Genomic DNA, 21,966 nt, shown 5'->3' on the forward strand with positions numbered 1-21,966 from the left:
AAGGCGGCTTAAGACTAACAATGTACACAAGCAAATTAAAACATTGTAAATTTAGATTTTACATCGAGTTCAACCAGAACTAACGATAAACTACTTCATTTTCATCAACTAATGTAAACAAAAATGAATAAATACTGTAATATATCTATGGTTATTTGATTATTCATGTTAGTAAACAAATGAACTAACATTGAATAACGAAATCTTAGGTTTAAGTGCCTTTTAAACACAATTGTAAATAAAAATAAACGAGTAGTTCACAAACACACGACATAAAGAAACACATCATACATATTGTTTATTAGTGCTGATTTATGAAAATGTGCTCACAGTCAGAGATAATTTCATTTTTTTATATATTTATATATATGGAAGATGTCTAATTATACAGTTAAAACATGGAAAAAAACACATGAAATAAAAAAAGGAAACGTTTTCAAAGAGAGGACTTTATAAGTACAAAAAAAACGAACAACATACAAGGTGCTGCATTTCGTCTTGTTCTCCCCCTGTGTGCTTTCCGTTGAGAAAATAAAGTGCAAGACAAACACCAGGGTTCAAATGCTGTCAAAAGAATCTGCGCAACTCCAAACGAATATATCGGATCCTTTCGAAATAAAACTCAAATTCAATACACAAACCATGCATGGACCGACTAACAAAAAAGAAGATCGAAACGTCAGACATGTTAGATGTCAATTGGGATCGGAAAAAATGGCATACTACCGACACGCACAACGAAGAAAAAAACGCGACTACTGAACGATTGAACATGACTCGGTGAGAAGTTAATGTGCTAAACACGTTTTCACAATGAAACGTAAGAATTACCAACACTGATGGGTAATTACAACACACAATCGCCACACCTTGTCATTTTGGTTTTCCTTTTCTCTTTTTTGTTTGTGTTTTGAGGGCAACAGTTTTAAGAGCCTTGAAAGCAAACAATCCACTCGGTGCTTCAGAGCGAAATCACAACCTTATAAATAATGAAAGAAAATGGATATTTACAGAGCACAGTGGTTTGTATGAGGCACTATGTTGTACTGAACATGTTACATTTCTGTGGCGTGTGACACTGTGTCAGAAAACAAGATCGTCTGTCAACGGATACGAGTATTCCCAAAAGTTTTCGCATGAAATCTTTCAATCACTTTTCTGGTATAAAAAGTTCTTTGCTGCTTTAAATGTGATTATTTACGCTCATTCCTCGATTATTATGCGATCTTTCAGAAATATATTACTCTAAAGTCCCATTGTTTAGTCTTTTTTTCATTTTTTAATGAAGTGAATGACTTTTATTTATGCTTTTTGTCAATGTTTTGTTATTATGCAGCATTTAGAACTGCTGTTGTCAGGATATTATGATTCATATTTCAGTATTCAATTCTCTGAAGAGCAAATGAGGCAGAGTATTAGAACTGTACGCTGATTTTAGAGGTGTAGTTCACCATAAAATGAATATTTGTCCAGCCAAGATGTGCGTTTGTTTCTCTAATAGAACAGATCTAAAGAAATTTGGTATTAGCATTAAAACATAATGAATTTACGCAATAATCCACAAAACTCTAGTCTACTAAATTGATGTTTTCCGCATTGAAAAGCTGCATGTTTGACTGGATGTTTTAAACTTCAGCCTGTAGCTTTGGGCTAAAATATACCAAACACTGCTTTGTCTTGTCTAAATCAGAAAAGAAATATACACAGATAAACCACCAAAACAGCTCAGAATTTATCTGTGGATTGTGACGTGAGAGGACAACAGGAGATTGCATGAAGAGTTATGGATTATGGACTGTTACGGATGGCCAGAAGCAAAGGTTTTAAGTTAAAATGAATTATGATGGCTTTGTTTCTCTGAGTTGCTTTTGGATTATTGTGTTGGTTTTTTATTCTCACTGCAAAGAATCTTATATAGATCTTGGAATGCAAATTTTCAGCAAATATTTTTCCTTTTTTGGTGAACTATACCTTTAACAATGATTACTTATGGTAAAAAAAATAATAATAAACACACACATTCAAAAAAAAGGTACTGGGTATGGAAGCCCATTTGCACCACAGGAAAACAAATATGGAATTAAAACGTTTTTTTTTTTTCTTTGACAATTCGGACAACAGCAAAAACAAATCTGAATTGCAAGATAAACTCACAAGTCTGAAAAAAAAAACTAAATTGGAAATATAAACTTTGTTTATATGAAATTGTACCCCCTTTTTTACCTGTAAAATCTAATTTTATTTTATCTAATTACTTTGTCAAAATTGTGACCTTGCGAAATTACAATTGCGATTTTATATACCTTTTCAAATTTTGCCTTTTACAAATCTAAGTTCATATCTGACAATTCAAGCTTTTTCACAGAAACACAAGTTATCATCTTGTAATTCTAACTTGATATACATTTTTGGCTGTATTTTTGGTTTTCTATTTTTTTTTAAATCTCACAATTATGAAACAATTTTCACTTATTCGTTCCTCTCAGAACTGAGTTTTAGAACCGTGATTTTATTATTTGTAAATTTATAGTGCGTTTTTTTATCTAAATCTAATGTAATGTATACATTTTTTGAGAAGAAAAGTATAAATTGTGTGATTAAAAACCCCAGATAAACATTTAAAAATCGACCGGCAGCTATCTCACATGGTTGCCCACTGAAGCTAAGCAGAGCTGCACCAGCTCAGTACCTGGATGAGAGAACACATGGGAAAGCTAGGTTGCTACCGGAAGAGGTGTTAGTGAGACCAGTAGGGGCGCTCAACCTGCGGTCTGTGTGAGTCCTAGCACCCCAGTATATTGATGGGGACTCTATACTGCCCAGTGAGCGCCATCTTTCGGATGAGATGTTAAACTGAGGTCCCGACTCTCTGTGGTCATTAAACATCCCAGGATGTCCTTCAAAAAAAAAAAAAAAGAATAGGGGTTTAACCCCGGCATCCTGGCCAAATTTCCCCACTGGCCTCCTAAACATCCTCATACCATAATTGGCTCTGTCACCTCTCCACTAATCAGCTGGTGTGCGGTCTGGCGCAATATGGCTGCCGTTGCATTATCCAGGTGGATGCTGCACACTAGTGGTGGATGAGGAAATTCCTCCCAATGTGTAAAGAAATTCGCTAGATAAATGTAAGGAATTATTATTATTATTATTATTATTTAAAAACTATGTTCTGTGGTCAAAAACAAGCTTCCATAACATACCCTACCAGTTTGACAATATACAAAATAAAAGCTCCTATTGTTATATGTTATTATTTCATCAAATTTGGTTAGACGTCTCACCTTGAGTAAATCGAGCAGCCGTGTTTATTTAAAATTAAACATGACATATATATATAGCACGTTATTTCACAAGCCTAAATATATTTTATGCTAACGCAAAGCTAGCAGGCTGTTTAACAGCCAGTTGCCATTTCACAACCATTGTACCGTAGTAAATTTACCCAGAATCAGCACCAGTTAGCAGCGGACATTGGGTGCAGTCAAACTGCTGATTGGTGAAATCGCTGCGATGTGAATTCACAATCATTTGTGTTGTTAGTTTAACCCGTTTCGCTTTTTTAAAGCACCATTACTCCATAGTAAAACTATCACTAGTCTACTCTTTTCCCATCTCACATATATTACTACAACATCTGAATAAATAACAGCATCTGACTCCAAATCTCTTCATACATAATAATTGGAGTGGCTAATTAAGAGCCTAATAAACCTCTTTAAACCATCAACAACCTTTTGTTGAGCCGATATCTTTTTTTTTTGCCTTTCAATAGCACAATAAAACAATATCGAGTAAAGCTGCTACAATTCTTTTTTCACTCATTATTTGATTTTAAATAAAAATCATAATTATTCAAATTAACAAATGGTAAAGCTACAATATTTGGGGGCTAAGATCAAGTGAAATATCTGAAACTCAAACTACTAGAAACATTCTATTATTTCAGTGTAGTATTTTAAGGCTATAAAACAGCAAAACTGTCCTTAAAGGCAAGATAACAGCACAACAACAGGCCTTTGTGGCTCAAGCTTTGTAAAATTTGCATAAATAAATAATTAGTAAATATTTCGGTTTGAAATCAAATAATATAATCAGATTTCAGCAATTTAACATCTCAACTTCTAATTTAGTTTTTGCACATGCTTTTAGGGTGACAGCGCACACTTTACTAGCAACTAATAATACGTATTATATTTCAAAGTAGCAATATAGTGACGACGGCTATACATATGGAAAATAAAATTAGTTCTGGTATGTTCGAAGATATTCCTCTGGGCTCACAGATAAATTATTTACATCTCTTAAGTGCTAAATTACGTTGCTGTAAGAGAACGACTGGACAGACCTGAACGCGGGGAGGGGTTTGAGAGAGAAATCCCAAAATCATAGCCTCATTTGCATATTTAAAGGGACTTAGGAGGTCTTTGTTTTTCCATCCACCTACATTGTGCACAATTTGAGCCAGTAGTGTCTTCTCAACTTTTGCAACAGCAACTGGATGTAATAATTTCGATGCTTTGTTTATCTCTATCCATTTGCAATGGAAAAAAAACTGACCACGCAACTATTGACCCAATCATTGGGTGAAAAGGGGACTTCAGAACCCCGAAGTTGCAAACCCGTAATACCACTCTTTGTCATCTGAACAGCTAGAAAACACACTCAAAAGTCTCGATTCATGTTCACAAACACAAACATGCAAAGACGGTCAGCGCAATAAAAGATCGACTGCCCTTTTATGGCACTAAACATGATGACAAACGCAGTTCTTCTAACTCTAATGACCAATAATCTTTTTTTTAAAGATGCTTATAACTGAGCTAGACCAGATTGGACTGTAATTTATGAGCATATCTGTGTGCTGCGCTGAAATTCTGATCAAAACAGTCAAAACATTAGGCTTAGGTCACTTAAATTGGATAATCTCTTTAAAAGCACTCTTCAGGAATTCACGTACGTTTTTATGTTCATGAAAATATGAGTGTAGTTGCTGTTTGAAGGCAACGATGAAAGGTTGTACTTCTATACACCATTTTTACACAAAGCAAACATACCCGATCAAGCTCAGCCAAGATGGTACACGCCTCAGTTTGACGACAAGCTAGCATGCCATTCACAGAAGCAGTGGAAAGGCATTGCCCGCTGAGATCTCGGAGACACTCGTGTGCTGCCGTTACGGGTCCTCTGGTTTAAGGGTTTTTAGGGGCATGGAATCGTCCTGTGGCTCCACAGGAGTCAGAGTGATTTCGACTTCTCCTCGATCCTCTAGTAATGTCGCCGGCGGGAGGTATGTGATTGCAGACTGCGGCACTTCTATAGGAGCAGGCCTTCCTTCTCTGGATAGCGGCGCACGCTGGATGACCATCCTCCGGCCCTGCTCGTAATTGAGTTGGTTTGGCCCTTGCATGAGCAGGACGGACTGCTGCTTCTCAGCTTCTGGGGCAGAGTGACACTGCACCACTACGCTTCGATGCTCCACGTCTGACACCTCCTGGATGGTTGGAAGTTGGCTGAGCATCAGACTCTGCTGGTCCTGGATGACGATTTCGACGAGCTGTGAAGGAACGGCGGGAGGGCAGGAAGGCAAGGCCTTTTGGATCACGCCTCTTGTGAGCAAAGCTGGATTTGGGGTTGAGATTGGAGGCGACTGTAGTTGTGATAAAAGATCTTCCGGTCTTTGTTTTCTGGGTCGTCCTCTTTTGCGTTTCAGAACAACGCCGGAGGCTGACACTGAGGTGGAGGGATCAGGTGCCCTTTTGGGAGCTGCCGGTCGCGCTCTTTGAACCACCGGGGTCGGTGCTGAAGAAGTGGTGACCGTGACTGATGTTTTCTCACATTCGGGGTAGGACAGACTTACGGCTGATGGTAGTATAACTGGGACCATAACTGGGACGGTTCCGCCTGACTGAGAGGGTATTGTAGTGACGGTTATGGGCAAAGTGACTTGAACGCTGCCTGAATCAGCTGGCGCGAGACACGGTGGGGAGGTTTTCTCTGGAACGGTGCCTCTAGGAAGAAGCTGGGGCAGTTTCTTCATATAGGCCTCCACTCGAGCCGACTCCACCTTGTTGGGTGGTTTATCACTGACCTGCTGCTTATTGGATGGCGGCTGCTCCATACCGTCTTTCTCTTTTTGCTGCCAAAAGGGAGACGGTACATAAGACTTTGGTCGAAAGTGTTGTGAGTTTTAACATGATTGCACGGTTTTGACTGTTGCCAGTTAAAGAAAAGCAAAAAGTGTGTCAAATAGTACAAATTGTGCAAGTGCAATTGTAGGTAAAGCACAAAGACAACTAAATGAAGTTTATCTTATGACAATTAAACAGAAAGCAGCATTATTGAAGATTTATCCCACCCCCTAAATATAAAATGGCAGCTTTTGCCATCAAAGAGACGTTTTAGCCAACCTCAAGTAAAGAAAAACGTGTATCAAATGTCATTTGTGCCGACTGCCATTAGAATTTGAAACACTGGGTTTTAAGTATGAATAGGGTTAATTAAGATTAATAAGAGTTTTTAATGTGATTTATGCGATGATATTGTATACATTTGTGTTGCTTTCTTTTTTGTGATATACGTGATGTGATTGCTGATTTAGTTATGTGATAAATTTCCACTTGTGGACAATACAGAAAGTCAAAGAAAGCATCATACTGTACCATTTATCATTTTCAGTATGCACCTCTGCTAATATAATAATCAGGATGCCTTCAAGGGATTTATTTTGTGGTAACTGTCAGCTGACTGGAAAATATTTCATTAAATGACATACTACCTACAAATAAACCAATAAATGATGATTAAATCATGATTTTTAATTATTTGCTGTATTTTTTGTGAATTACGACACTGAAGTCTTAAATGGAAGCAGGGAAAAAGCACAAATATGTTAGATATCAACTGTCTGAGACATTATCAGTTATGCAAAATACTACATAAGTGATAAATATAATAATATAAATTATAAATATCCCCAGAGAGTCAATATATTTGTGATATGTTGACTCTCTGGGATATTTGTCATTTATAATATTATATTAATCATACTTCTTTCATATTTTCGGTTAGTTTTTGTACTGTTTTAAGAAAAAGTTATAATAGGGTAACTACAGAGTGATAGAATGAATTTATAACCATTATACAAATATATCTGAATTCCAATTTGAATGACTGGGGTGAATTTATTGTAGTTATTTTAATAATTTTGCTTTTTTTTTTTTTTGTTTTTTTTTTTATGGAGAAGGAACATTTAAATTAAAACTGATTTTGATATATATATATATATATATATATATATATATATATATATATATATATATATATATATATATATATATATATATATATATATATATATATATATATATATTAATATAAAACACACATACACACACACACACACACCAGTAATACCTTATTTTCCACACTGCCACCATCTTCCTCTGCTCCAGCTGCTCGAGATGTTGCAGGAATCTTTTTGATTACCTTATGAGGTTTCGAGGGTCCGCCTATTTAAAAAAATATATATAATAATTAGCTTCACACCAACATGACCACAGTAAAACATGATGTGATCTCAGGGTATCTGCAGGGCCCTGAAGGCTGGTTTATACTTCTGCGTCAAGTGATCGACATGACCCACAGCGCAAGCTATGCATTTATACCTCTGCATGCTGTTTGTGTTGCTCTGCGATAACACTTCCGAAACGCTAGCTGGCAGTAGGTTATGTTATGATCCTCTGTATAGCCTTTCTTTGCATTTGTTTTGTTTTTTCTGAACGCTACAAGTAGCTAAAATTCACTCATTCAGAGGCGGGAACCGGTAGACGTGCATCAACTTTAATCATAAGGTAAACACAAAACATCTGTGTATCCCTTGTAAACAATCGCTCCATTGGGCTCGCGGCTCTCAGTACCACCCACACTCGGCATAGCTATGAGCCGACCAATCAGAGTTTGCGCTATGCATCGTTGCGATGTGTAGTTAAATTTTTTTGAGAGGTGCGTGTCAGCGGCAGCCATCGCGAGGGGTCTGCGACTCTGTATAGGCTGCACCGGACCACAAGTGTGCTCTTGACGCAGAAGTATAAATCAGCCTTAAGATTTATATTTTTAAGACCTTTTTAATACCACACAGAATAAAATTTAAGACCAAATGTGTAGTATCGTTTCGAATTTGCAAAAAAAATTAATAAATAAAAAATAAATCACACAATAGTTATTATATATAGATTATTAGTTACCATCCGAGAGTTCATTTTATTGGGTTCTGCCTATTTTGATCTTGGTGACAGATGGAAACAAAATCTTCTTTAGGCCTTTGAAATGTAGATTTAGGACATTATTAAGGTCTTATATGGTCTTTATACTACAGAATTTAGGACTTTTAAAGATCCGCGGATACCCTATATCTTACAATTTACCACATCGTACCTGCCAGTGCAGCTGAGGTGACGAGCTCGGCTTGGCTGCAGCGTGGGTTCACAATGTGCTCTTGTACGAGGAATCGTGCGATTTCTACCACCGTGTCAAAAGAGCGCTTCAGGATCTTCTGGGCCCAATCACAGATGAGCTCGCAGGCTGCTTCAGTCACCTCTTGCTTGTAGGTTTGCACCAGTTCTGTCAGTTCAGACTGGAGGTGGCACATATATATGTTTTATAATGCAATACTGATTATTTTAATGTGGTGAAAGGATGCAACTCAAAAATGCAGTATTAGAAAGACAATCATACCGGGTCATTTTTGAGGTCCAAGTTGGGTAGTAATGGCATGTTGAGCACAGTTTTTCGACGTATCCCACTATAGCAGTATGTGCAGGCAATTATGTCAAGGGACATGCACAGTGCAGTAGATTTCAACAAATAAACACAATAAAAGAGACACTTGGTTTGAACTCAGTGTAATTTAAAGTATGGAATGAAAAAATCATTGAGACTTCTAACTACCTCTTTAAACCAAATCAGAAAAAAAAATGATAATAACATAATAAAGTGTACGATTAAAGTGCAGAAATCCATCTAAAATGCTCAAATGTACATAAAACTCTTGATAAGTTGTGTATTTTCATGAAATAGATCTGTTTATGACTGTTTTAGAGATGTTTGAAGATTTTAAGGTTTGTCTGTTTTATACAAATTTAATTAAATAATATATAAAGAGACAAAAAAGGATATTTGGACTGTCCTCTACCACCCAGTCTTCGTGCTTTTATGTTAGGGAAGATGTCTCGAATGATTTTGCCAAAATTTGCTGCACTCAGAGGCCGATGCTGTAGGTTGTCACAGTGTTTCCTGTAAAGGTAGTAAGTAATCGGTGCATTTTTCTGAAAATCTGCAAACATGAGCCTTAAATGCCTGATTGGGGAAATAATAATGTGTTGCCTTAAGATAAAAGCCCTAAAATGATTCTTCTGCACGTCATTCCTCACCGGTATGTCTCGTAAACATCTTGTTTAGGCAGGCAGGTGTCAGGATGTTCTTCCAAATGGCTACGGATCCAGTTGCAGGTGTGAAGTTGGTCTGCTGTGTTGACCGAGTTTGAATCACCACTAGTAAACACAGAGAGCCACATATAGCATTTCCTGTCACGTCTGTTTTATTTCTAGCTAGCTTGACTGGATGTGATTTAAATATTGGACTAAAAGTTAAAATCAAATGCTTTAATTTACTATTCAGATGAACTCAAATTTTTGAGTGATTTTATGAAGTGTACCTCTTCTCTCCTGCACTTGGACCTGAGGGTAGCTGTAGATAAAGGTAGAGCTTATCGTTGTCAGAAAAACGCTGTACATCTTCCTAAGGGGAGACATTTCACATAGAGAAAGTGATTACTAAAATGTAAATGTGCTCAGAAGCATTGTAAAGGCACTGTATATGTAGGATTCTCTGGTGTTCATATTATAGTTGTAATAGTTGTATTATAGATGGTAATAAAATGGTCATATAAAAGCCACTTCAAATAAATTAAATTAAAGTTCAGCAAAATGCAAAGTCATTATTTTTTTATCTTCTAAAAAACTTACCAAAATTTTGTCCACTTTCCCCTGCACATTTTTACTGTGGAAAGATAAAAAGATGGGATTTTCATGTGAAACACTGCCCCTTTACTTTCCCTTTTCTTAGCATAATTCTGTGCAACAAGCAATTTCAAACTTAATAGCAAATATATTTATTTTTTCTAAACAATTTTTGGACAAAAAAGTCTGTCATCATTTACTTATCCTCATGTTATTCCAAACCCATTAGACTTTTGTTCATTTTTGGAATAAATGCTTTGTATAAAATCAAAAACATTTGAAATGTACAAGTTTTATTTCTTCTTTTCAATGATACCATTATCAATTCTATTAGGCCAAAGACAAAAATGCAATTTCGTGAAAATGGTGAAATCACCATTATAAAAAGTTCAGTCTGCAGACATACTCGATTTATATGGATTTTTATTTTTTTACGAACATTTAGAACATTGGTCTCAAACTCAATTGCTGGAGGGCCGCAGCTCTGCATAGTTTAACTTCAACCAGCTCCAACTCACACCTGCTTAACAGTCTCTAGTAGTCTTGAACAACTTGATTAGTTGGATCAGCTGTGTTTGATTAGGGTTGGAGCAAAACTGAAGAGCTGCGGCCCTCCAGGAATCAATTTTGAGACCTATGATTTAGAAGCATCTGAGTCTTTGGAGCCACTTCAGGGTTTCTGCAGGTTTCTTCAAGTCTAATTTAAGACTTTTCAAGACCCTTTTAAGACCATCATGAATAAAATTTTAGACTTATACAGGGCTAAATGCTAAGAATTGTACAGTTACTTCTGTAAATAGTTTATGTATTAACTGAAGATTATGTAAAGGGATGCGTTTCTTTAGTTGTCTTTCCCTGATTAGGGAATTTAATTTGGAGAAATTTATGTAAACATGTCTAACAGTTGTTTTGAATTGTATCTCTTTTTAATTAAAAACTTAAATACAAAACAAAAAGTTGTGTCGGCCCGATAGGATACTACTTTACTAGGACAAAGAAAAATTAAGACCTGTTTTATAACCTACAACTTAATATTTCAGTGAGTTTGAGACTTTTTAAAGCCTAAAATTGAGCTTTTTTTAAATGTAAAACTTTATAAGACTCCGCCGACACCCTGCACTTACACAACAACATTTTCAGTTAAAAAGAGGGGACATTTTATGTTTTTCCCATTTATTTAAACAATTGTGGTTTTGAGACTGAAAATTAATAGAGCTGAAAACAGGCTACAAAGTAAAAGTTTATGATAACGTCCCCATTGTCATGTCTATGTAAACACCCAAAAATTTGAGCCTTTGAATATTATGACATCGTGTGCACGCTTGCTATGTATTTAGAAAAGAGCTCAAGATTAAAACCAAGCGTGAACAAACACACAACAATAGCAGAGAATGTGGTAGTGTTTTTCTAGCTGAAGTGTTTGCTAAAGTGCGAATTTACTTCACATGACAACCAACAGTAAATGTGTCTTACACACATGTCCAATTCTACATACACACCAGATGACAGCACCAAATACTGGCACGGCATACGCAATACAGGAACTTTGACGGTTTCGATGGGGGTTTAAACCATATTTGCCAACATTCGGATCATAAAATCCAGGAGATTTTATCCGGTGGTGCGCGTGAAGTGAATAGTGGAGGGGGGGTGAAGGTGTCTGAAGTGAAGAGTGTGGGGGTGGGGGGGTGCGTGAACTGGAGAGCCTGGTGTGGGGGGTTGTGCGCGTGAACTGAAGAGTTGGGGTAAAGGTGCGCGCAAACTGGGAAGCAGGTATGAAGATGGTTGCGTGGTGGGTTCGGTGTGCATGGGGACTGACCATAAAAAGCTGAGGAGTGGGTGGGGGTGGAATTCTGGGAGTTTTCTGGGAGGCAGAGCAATATGGGAGGTGGGCGGGAGATGGGTCTGAAATACGGGAGACTCCCGGGAAAAACGGGAGTGTTGGCAGGTATGGTTTAAACATGGATCCTTCTGAAAAGACGGTTATGTAAACGTAAAACTCTTTAAGTGCAAGCAAATCTTTTCAGTTTTGGATAGATCATTGTCATGTAAATTAAACCACACTGAACTGAACTAAACTGAACTTCAACTCTGAAACTGGGCTGACAGTTTCAATCTACTAGAACTTCAACATTAAGCTGCTTTGACACAAAATCTTTATTGTAAAAGTGCTATATAAATAAAAATTAATTTAATTAAATGTAAACACAGCCTTAAGTGAATAGACTTTTTAGGGAGGGTCAGAAATCCCTGAGATTTGATTGAAAATATCTTAACTTTTTTTCTTTGTTATCTCAAAATTAATATGTGTATGTTTAAGGAACAGCATGAGGGTAAATAAATATCAGAATTAAAATTTCTTCGTGAACTTACCCTCAGGTTCATCCATATATTCAAGAAATAATGATTTAATAAGAGCTCATTCCATGAATTTCACATTAAAAGCAGAGTTAAAATGAATCGTTCTTACGAAATGTTGCTCTTGAGCTTCTGCAGCAGTGTATTGGGCTCCGTCTCTCCCTCCCCAGCCGAGGAATCTCCCTTTAACTGATCTTCTGCCATGTCTCAAACACTCTGAACTGTCAAACTGCATTCAGAAGCCTCCAGGACCTGAAGCTCTAGAACATGAGGAAGATATTAGTACGGCTCCACATTAGATTAAGGCTGACTTTCTTTTCTTTTTATTAAAATCTGATAAGCAGAAAGTGTTAGGGTTCATCAAGACATTATCCTGCATGCAAACAGGGATAGCCTTACACAATTGCCCTGTAAGTAAGTTAAGATAAATGTCAATAATATAAGTTGTATAGTGTTGGCAGTCTTAAGCTTTTTTAAAAGACCACAATTATTTTCTAGTATTTCTTTAATGTGTTCAAAATAGGTCTCATAAATCTGCTTACTGGTAAACATTCAGTTCGTCACATGTCTGTAAACTGAGCACCAGTTTCACCACAAACTGGTATATTTAGGCCAGGTTTACAAAACCAGCGACAAGACTGTAAACACGAAGTAAAACCACGCAAGCGCCTAATTCTCCCACGACTAAACGCCCAAGATATTTTCCCCCATTTCGAAAATACAGCCACTCATGAAACTGTTGTCAGGTCAATCGGATAGCGACCATGCCCAAATACTGCAGGGCTGTTTTTCTGCCACAGTCCAGACATTTCCTCACATTCAGCACACACGCGCCCATTGGAGATCGCAACCGATGCTTTCAGCCGGTGTAAACATGATATCAGGATCAAATCCGATCACTTTAATGCATGACTTAATCTACTGTACTCTTAGCGTATAAGAGACATGCACAGGTTGATTACACCCATGTGTATCTCTTTGTGGGCGTATTGAAAGGCCAACCAACCAGAAACTAGACGAAGCCGTTGGTTATTTATGACCAAAAGCTTGTTTTAGCGCAAGTTAACTAAATCCTCAAACGCAAATGCTCGGTGATGCCTTGAAATTATCCTCACCGAAGCCTAGTTTAAGAAAGCATGACATAGCAGCTAACACGCTAACCTGAGTTTGAACAGGCCGAAGAGACGTCGACAGAACGAAAGCGAAAATACATTATCAGCTTTTTCACAACATTTCATAATGTAATTACATTATTTATAAAAACAACTTTGTTTTTTGTATATGTATGCATAATACGTTAGCTATCGTTTATATCATTACCAATGTCTGTTGCTAGAACTAGCTAGCCACAACTGTACGCCTCGAAAACCTTCGATTATTACGTTTAAAATACCCGTTTTTCTTATATTCTACACATATTGTAATTGTAACAACTTTAGCTAGTGCAATATATCATTCAAATACAAAATAAATGCACCGTTTATTTTATAATCTTAAAAGAAACTACCTGAGACAAATATAGAGCAAAAATCCCCTCTCGGCTTATTTTGTGATTGGACGACTGTGTTATGTCTGCCTGACTACAAAGCAAAGCTCGACGCTGGTTGGCCGAAATGAGTCATCCTACTTGGATACCGAATGAAAGAGCGATTTGATTGGTCGATGGTTTTATGCGCCCAAAAAGAGCATCTTTTTAATATTCTGTCAAGGAACTATAATTTTTGTAAACATTGTCTTTGAAATATAAACAACTTTTGTTTGATTAACTATGATGGATAATTTATTTTAAATGTAGGAAATGTGTATTATGCGTTTGTTTGGTGAAAGCCCCGTAGTAGTAGTAATAATAAATGTTTTATTAACATGTCCTGACATTCACTTTCATATACCGAGAGCACTTAGCTCAATTCTAGACTAATGAAAACATTTTTAGCTGCTTTATTGCAGTTCAGTTGTCACATGAAACCTAAAATTAAATTGAATTATACATTTTCAAATCCAGGAAGGACAAGAAGTATGGAGGTGTGTGCTGTTTAATAATTAAAATATTATTGTTCTTTCAAAAGCCAATAACATGATTTAGAATTCGCAATGATTTATTTACATTCTTGTAACGTATAAACCATAAACCTATCTTTTACAGTCTATAGTATAATCATGGTGGAAACAGGTGTAAGCTAACAAAATCTCTTTAAGTATGACTTACTATAAATCTTGGTCAAAATTCATATGTATTTAAATAGCTCCCATCAAGTAGGAAACCTAATATGATACACTGACGCATTTTTTTCTTGTTATTTACTTTTTTAACGCATTTTTAATTTGACCTTACCAATTGAGACTTTTATTTTGACAGCTCCGTCGCTTGTCTCGGAAGGAAAAGGAAGCAGCGTATGTTCTGCACAAGTTTGACCCTTGTGGGTATACAATCTATGATTACCACAAATATATTCTGTTCTTTTAGTTGAAACAGCAATATTTAAGGTAGGTAAACGAGCACCGAGAACCGTACAAAAGCTTATCGCTAAACAAATTAGTAAATTGAATTAAGGTAACGTTGCTTTTTATGAACACATTCTGAATTTTCCTTAATAATACAATTTTAGAGTATTGTTTGGTAATTCTAAGTAGTGAAATCATATTAGCAGCTAATGACTATCAAAATACAACATTGTTAAGTCAAATAAATAGGGCTAATGTTGTATTGGAGTCATATATGCGTGTGATTTCAGACCGAATATTCAAAGTAACGATACCATGGTAAACAATATAGGGAGCATGTCAAACGTTTTCCATGAACGATTGTGTGGATATAAAACCAGCTTTACCTCAATGTAAATGTATTGCTGTAAACAAACAAACATCTAGCATTATGAAGCATATACAATAGAAATGCACTAAACATGTCATTGTATATATTTCTGAGATACTTTAAATATATGTGTCCAGGGCTTGACATTAACTTTTTTTGATCGCCAGCCACCATGTCTAGTTGTTTTCCAACATTACTAGCCACAAGTTTGTTGTTGGGAAAATATATTTTATATGCATGAATTTGACTTTGGCTTGCTAAATTACTTGATCTAATTTTTGTGTTATGTCCACAAGCCTCCTCATTCATTTAACTTTTTTTGTGTGTTGTGACCTTGCTCAATGAGCATGAGCAAATGGGCTGTGATTTCATATTATCGCATGGCAATTAGTTTTATTTTACATGACTTTTCAGAACTCAACAATATTAGGATTTACCATTTTTTTTCTCTGGTCACACCAAACTAATTATTTCCTTGCCACTAATTTTAAATAATGTGTCAAAGCAAGCAAAATATATCTGTAAACATGCACTTTTTATTCAACAGAAATGTTCTTAAAACAGTTGACATTTAAAAACAAATGTTCTCATGTATCTAAAACTACACACCGCAGTCTGTTCTGGCTGAAGGTGCTAGATTACCAGTTAAAATGCATAAAACCTATTAAAGCAATGCTTTTGTTAAGGATGATAATTAAAATATATTAACAAAAATAACTGTAAGCAAAAGAAAGCTGGTGAAAAGCATTCTACATGCGATTAATGAAAGGATGATCGCGCACACAAGGTTAATGTTAGGCCTATTGATAATCTGTTTAAAGAACGGTTAAAGTGAAAGCGGCAACTGCTGGCATACCAAAAATCTCCAGCCCTTGAAAGCAGCAATGCACGAGCCTCACTTTTTCCAGTCTATTTCTAAGAGGACTGATCGCACCATTCCAGGCATGGTTGCTTCACGCAAGAAAATAGAATCCAAAGCCCTCTTCAGTGAGTGAGGAGAGCCTGTGTCTCACCTTGTGCCTGATCATTTTCTCATTCGGTATTCACCTTCTTTCTTTTGCTTGCAAAAACTGTTTTTTTTCTCAGCTGTGAAAACTGTCATAAACTAAAATTCTAATCTGCCAATTTGAAAATTATTTTCAACCAGCCAAAGTGGCTAGTGGGAGTTTACAGGTGTTAATGTCGAGCCCTGTGTGTTTCCCCTTGTGATCAACGTTTATTGTCATTAGATTAACAACACAACAGACATTCAAACAAACAAACAAACAGGGAAGGGGGAGCAACAGACATATCAACAATTTTCAATCTAAAAAGAGAGTGAAAAAAAACATTTAAAGGGTCATTCATTATATATCACAGGTGTCAAACTCAGTTCCTGGAGGGCCGCAGCTCTGCACAGTTTAGTTCCAACCTTGCTTCAACACACTGAACTGTAGGTTTCAAACAAGCCTGAAGGACTTAATTAGTTTGATCAGGTGTGTTTAATTCGGATTGGAACTAAACTGTGCAGAGCTGCCGCCCTCCAGCAACCGAGTTTAACACTTGCGCTTTTTATAGTCTAAAATTATGGAAGAAAAACATTGCCATGCATTAATGGTACTACGTTTAGCTTTATTAATTTGTGCTATTGTGCCTTCACAAGTCACTATTTTAAGGAGGCTTTGAATCCAAAATGTTTTTGCACACATGTGCGGAGTATACCACTTTTGTATGATTGCCGCCTTTGCAGCTGTAAAACCAGCTAACAACATTCTTCTTTAGTGTACTTGTACAGAAATTAGAATCGTCATTGAGAAGACGTAAAACAGGATTAGACATATAATCAACTTGTAGGAAAAAGGACAAAACTGAATTTACATGAGACCAAAGCAAAACATATGGAGAAAAGTACCTGAAGAGACAGTGTTACAGATATGACAGTTGTAGTTTGACTGCAGTTTCATTGAAATGGATATGTTTCCCCCTGTAATGTGTTTTTTTCACTGTCCTGAGCAGCATGAGACTGACAGCGCTGCTTTCGATGGCAGCAAAAGTTGCTCTTCCACACGGTTACCGCTACGGGACGAACAGACCGTGGACAATCGCAGCCCGGCGGCTCAACCCACCCGGCAAAAGAAGAAGAAAGGTGTTTGTTGAGCCCATTGCTAATGAGGACTGGCCCGTCGTGAGAGGAGACACAGTAAGTCATTCATTCATTGTTCAATCTTTTGACAATTTATATTTAGTAGAAGATGGTAGGTCTTACCTGGCAACCCTCCCGTTTTTCCCGGTATTCTCCCGTATTTTACAGTTCTATCCCGCAATCATCCCATAAAGGTATTTTCCCGTATTTCTCCCGTATTTTCAGTCTATCTCTGAAGGGTGGCAAATAAACATTAAAGAGTCGATCCTCCCTATACAAAACCCAATACCGCCGAACCACCAGGGGCCGCCCCTTGCTCTTAAATGTGAGTCTGTTCTGTGCTTTCGCTTTGTTTAGGCATGAAAACACTTTGAAGTAAATATAAAAACGGCGGGATTCCCTTTTCTTTAGATTACAGGTGCCGTCGCCCCTTCTATGCAATCCTTAAAACAGTCATATAGCGATGCGTGACTGTCAGACGCGCTTTATAGTGATAAATAGACACTGTTTCCCAAACGGATTCTGTACACGCGATTTCAAGCAGAGCGAAAGTCTGGGTTTTGGGTACGTGTTTGAACAGACATATACACATAATTGATAATATTTAAAGATGTCGATCTTGGTGGGGTTTTTTCAAACACAACTAATTTAGTCCTAAATGAGCATAAAAAGTTAGGAAAGCAATCGAATGCTTTCATTATAATGTTAGATGTGCGCATTTTAAAAGTGACACCTGTTATTTAATGTAATAAAACAAAAAAATCTAAATAAATAAGAGATTCATTCATTGCTCTTTAATCAGAATGTGTAAGTTATACAGTGAAGAAACGGTTAATGAGATTTGATAACTTGATTCTGTTTCATTATAATAGCTATTAATTTTAATGAGCTGAACTGTTAGCTAATGTATTTGCTGCTAATGTATACTGTTAAATTTTTCTTTTATAAATAATAATAATAAAACGTATTACTGACAATTTGACTGTTTATTTAAAATGAAACAGCTCCAAATGAACATATTTAGTAATTTAGGGATTTATTAAAGGGGGTTAGGGTGGATGGGTCGGGGGAATCTCTTATTATGGTGGGCATATGCCTTATTTTCACATCTCAATGTTACAGCTGTCCTTACATTTTATTCTAACCATCAGATTACGCTATCAACAGTGTATTTGAATGGTTCTTCTGAGGTTGGGGTTAGGAGTAGTGGTAGGTTAGGGCGATATACAGCCTCATATCATATCACTCCACATCAAAATTTACGCTGGTAACACAATCTTATAGATGACAAAATGTGCTACCTACTTTTTGAATAGGAGGTAGGAAAATCTGACATTTAGGTAAAGTTTGTTTTCTATTCACACATTCGGACTTCCTCCTTAATAATATAATTTCCGAAAAGTACTCTGCAAATTCTAAATTGTGAAATCATTTTAGCAGCCAATGACTATCAAAGTACAACATTGTTCACAGTATATACAATATAGGGGGCATGTCACAAGTTGTCATTGAACGCATGTGCGAATATTAAACAAACTTTACTTCAATAAATCTGAAATGGTCGGACAAATTGCTGTGTAGTGCAGTGCAGAGTCACTGATTCGATCCAAGACCAACGACAAGATGATCCCAAGGTTTCCATATCCTGGACCAGGCCGTATCCTGAGCAGCTACTGTGGTGGTCATGGAGAAGTGGATAACATGAGACTGATTCCTGTGATGCTCCAGGGAACGACGAGTCTTCGCTGAGGCCAGCTTCTAGCCTCCGCCACTGAGACTGCAGCTCTGCACAAGACATTTGCCCAGCGGAGAAATTAAAATGGTCGTGCCCAACTGAGTCTGGTTTCTCTCAAGGTTTTTTTTCTTCACTTTCGCCAATTAGTGAAGTTTTTTTCCCTCTCCGCTGTCGCCACTAGCTTGCATGGTTCAGGATCTGTAGAGCTGTGCATCGTTGGATTTGCTCTTCAGTGTTTGGACTCTCAGTAGTGATTATTAAACCACACTGAACTGAGCTAAACTGAACTGAACTTAAACACTAAAAACTGAACTACACTGTTCCAGTTTACTATGACCTTTTATGTGAAGCTGCTTTGACACAATCTACATTGTATAAGCGCTATACAAATAAAGGTGAATTGAATTGAACAAATTGACAGATCACCAGCATAACATGAGTAAACTAGCAAATGTTCGTTGAATAATTGAATAATTGTTGTATAATTACTTTATTATAAAATAATTGGGATGGAAACTAAGCATCTTTTAGCTCCTGTGCTGTTTGAGATTATATTTGGATATATGATGTGATGTTACATTGTAATACATTTATAGAAAATATAAAGAAAAGGCTTAATTTGTCTTAAAGTTAAATTTTCTCAAATATGAAAACTGTCATCTCTTACACTGTCAAGTTGTTCTAAACTTGACCAGGTTTTTATATATGTTGGTCATAAAAGATGTCAAAAATAAGATACTTTTTTATGAAGTAAAAAAAAAGATCAATTAATAAATTAAGTCAGTCAGAGGGTTCATTTGACTTTCATTCTAAAGGAACAGCTGAATTTTTTTTCAGAAAAACAGTGTAAAAATATTAATTAACATCAAGCAGAGAAAGAAATATTTGATGAAATTTATTAACAAAGGTAGAAAACACTAAAACATTAAACACAGGTATATAGGTAGAAAACACTAAATAATACTGATAATACTAAAACACAATATATACTAATTAATTTGTAAATACAATTTAGCACATTTTAAATAATAATTTTAAAGATTGTCTATACAAATATGAACATTTAGACATCTACAAAACTTCCTATTAAAATTCTACTTTTATTTGTCACATACACAGTATGATATGCAGTGAACTGCTTATACAATGGCCCGTGACCTAAAAAAAAACAAAAATAATAGCAAAAAGAATCTAAATGATGAAATATACATAGTAAAAACAAGTAATAAAAAGGATGGCGTAAAAACACAAGTAAAAGCACAAAAATGTTTTATTAAGTTGTATAACTCAAAAAAAAATAAGAACAAATCTAAAATATTTAAAACTTTGACTTTAGTTGATGTTTAAATGTCATTTACTCCTTTATATTTTCTCCCAGTGCATATCATCTGTATTAAATCCTCCTTCAATGTAATTCAACCAGGTGGAGGTTTTGTCTGGCAAAGAGAAAGGAAAGCAGGGCAAAGTTGCTCAAGTGATCCGGCCTCGAAACTGGGTCATTCTCGAGGGCCTGAACACGGTAGGAGCAAATCTTGATATTAACTATACTTCTTTTGTTAGCATGTTATTAAAAAGCAACTCTTTGAACGGTTTTCCAGCATTATCGATATGTGGGCAAATCTGGAGATTACAGAGGGACTTACCTTGCCAGTGAAGCTCCTCTGCTGCTGAAGGATATTGCGCTCATTGACCCAACTGACAGGTGAGCTTTAATATTCATGATTTTCAGTCGTCTGGAGGGCAAAACATCCATAGTACTGCAGTTTAGACCTGTCAGGTTGCTGTAAGTTTCAAGGCACAAATATTTAGATCAGCTCTAAAAAGAAGAAAAGATACAATCCACATTACAGCACCACCTATGGTATTTTTACAGCACCCTCATATTTTTCCAATGTCGTGCAGCCCTACTTCAGATTGGCATTTCTATGAAAATACGATGAAAGCTATGACAGAACAAGTGAAAAATATGAACTGTCTTTTTCAGCAATAAACAGTAATATTGTTGAAAGCACCTACGTCTAAATGTGTTTGTTTGTGTCTTATGTTTGTTAGAAAGCCCACAGAAATCCAGTGGAGGTACACTGAAGAGGGCGAACGAGTGCGTGTTTCTGTCAGGACAGGACGGATTATTCCAAAACCAGTCTTCCAGAGAAAAGACGGCATCGTTCCTCAACAGTGGAAAGGTGCGATTTCTGAGGAAGTTTAAAAACAATTCTTTTATTTTATTACTATTATTATTTTTTAGTTAATATTTTTAACCTATGTTAAGCTGGTTTGATACAATTTACATTGTAAAAAGAGCTAGAAATAAAGATGAAATGAATTGAATAATTTTAAATATGTCTCCCAAATCTGAAATGATCTCTCTACCTTGCAGATGGACCCAAGGACACTTCACCAGAGGACACGCTTCAGAAAACATATACTCCGTCACTGAAAACCCTTGAGGAGGAAGTTATGGAGAAAATGAACATTCAGGAAAATAGAAGGCCTCGTAAAAGCTACTGGTACTGAGGAACCACAGAGACTGTGTATTATGTTTAAGCTCAAAAACAGCAGCAGGATTATTTATCATGGACTAATAATGTATGTGTTCTGGAGACTGTCAATAAACCAACCAAACATTATGCTCTGTTTTCTTGCTTGTGTGCTATAAACACATCATTACTGGCTGATGCACAAAAATATCCTAATAGATATAATGAACATTAGCATTATTCTGCCATGTAACTGTACGAGACCCAACTCCTGCAGAAAACAACAAACCATGACATTCCCCATTCCCCAGTTGGTGTCACGATGAACATAATATTTCCCCTCAGATTCAAATTAGCTAAACTTTAGACCAGTTTTCAGTCCACACATGTAAAAGTTTATATGGACTTCAATTCAGATGCTTTTAGTCTAAATTCTCTTGAAT

General features: G+C 36.3%; 2 protein-coding genes across 3 annotated transcripts; one reads left to right on the forward strand and one right to left on the reverse strand.

The window, feature by feature from the left end:
• Window positions 1-292: 292 nt before the first annotated feature.
• Window positions 293-13,919, reverse strand: rfx5 (regulatory factor X, 5). 2 transcript variants are annotated; one of them, XM_056479256.1, is made up of 10 exons: window positions 13,885-13,919; window positions 12,490-12,637; window positions 10,026-10,059; window positions 9,716-9,798; window positions 9,432-9,551; window positions 9,175-9,294; window positions 8,737-8,812; window positions 8,437-8,635; window positions 7,417-7,511; window positions 293-6,139 (listed from the first exon to the last, which is right to left on the reverse strand). In XM_056479256.1, exons 2-10 carry the CDS (start codon window positions 12,579-12,581, stop codon window positions 5,177-5,179), a joined length of 1,782 nt encoding a protein of 593 aa, XP_056335231.1. In that variant the 5' UTR covers window positions 12,582-12,637; window positions 13,885-13,919; the 3' UTR covers window positions 293-5,176. The 2 variants fall into 2 exon arrangements, with proteins under 2 accessions (XP_056335231.1, XP_056335232.1); XM_056479257.1 differs by lacking the exon at window positions 13,885-13,919 and adding an exon at window positions 12,920-13,371.
• Window positions 13,920-14,740: 821 nt separating this feature from the next.
• mrpl24 (mitochondrial ribosomal protein L24) lies at window positions 14,741-21,673 on the forward strand. Its single transcript, XM_056479258.1, has 6 exons — window positions 14,741-14,861; window positions 17,185-17,368; window positions 20,470-20,565; window positions 20,645-20,748; window positions 21,099-21,229; window positions 21,424-21,673. The coding sequence occupies exons 2-6, from the start codon at window positions 17,186-17,188 to the stop codon at window positions 21,558-21,560; spliced, it is 651 nt and encodes a 216-aa protein (XP_056335233.1). The 5' UTR covers window positions 14,741-14,861; window position 17,185; the 3' UTR covers window positions 21,561-21,673.
• Window positions 21,674-21,966: the final 293 nt, after the last annotated feature.

This window comes from Danio aesculapii, chromosome 19 (genome assembly GCF_903798145.1).
Source record: "Danio aesculapii chromosome 19, fDanAes4.1, whole genome shotgun sequence".
In the NCBI taxonomy this organism is placed as follows: Eukaryota; Metazoa; Chordata; class Actinopteri; order Cypriniformes; family Danionidae; genus Danio; species Danio aesculapii.

What these genes read in the sequence shown, in the direction of transcription:
- mrpl24 (XM_056479258.1), top strand. Translation starts at nt 17,186, where the DNA reads ATGAGACTGACAGCGCTGCTTTCGATGGCAGCAAAAGTTGCTCTTCCA. An exon ending in TTCTCGAGGGCCTGAACACG is followed by an intron (nt 20,566 to 20,644) that starts GTAGGAGCAAAT and finishes ACGGTTTTCCAG; the next exon opens with CATTATCGATATGTGGGCAA. An exon ending in CGTTCCTCAACAGTGGAAAG is followed by an intron (nt 21,230 to 21,423) that starts GTGCGATTTCTG and finishes TCTACCTTGCAG; the next exon opens with ATGGACCCAAGGACACTTCA.
- rfx5 (XM_056479256.1), bottom strand. Translation starts at nt 12,581, where the DNA reads ATGGCAGAAGATCAGTTAAAGGGAGATTCCTCGGCTGGGGAGGGAGAG. An exon ending in AAGCTCAAGAGCAACATTTC is followed by an intron (nt 10,060 to 12,489) that starts GTAAGAACGATT and finishes ATCTTTCCACAG; the next exon opens with TAAAAATGTGCAGGGGAAAG. An exon ending in GGAAAGTGGACAAAATTTTG is followed by an intron (nt 9,799 to 10,025) that starts GTAAGTTTTTTA and finishes GTCTCCCCTTAG; the next exon opens with GAAGATGTACAGCGTTTTTC.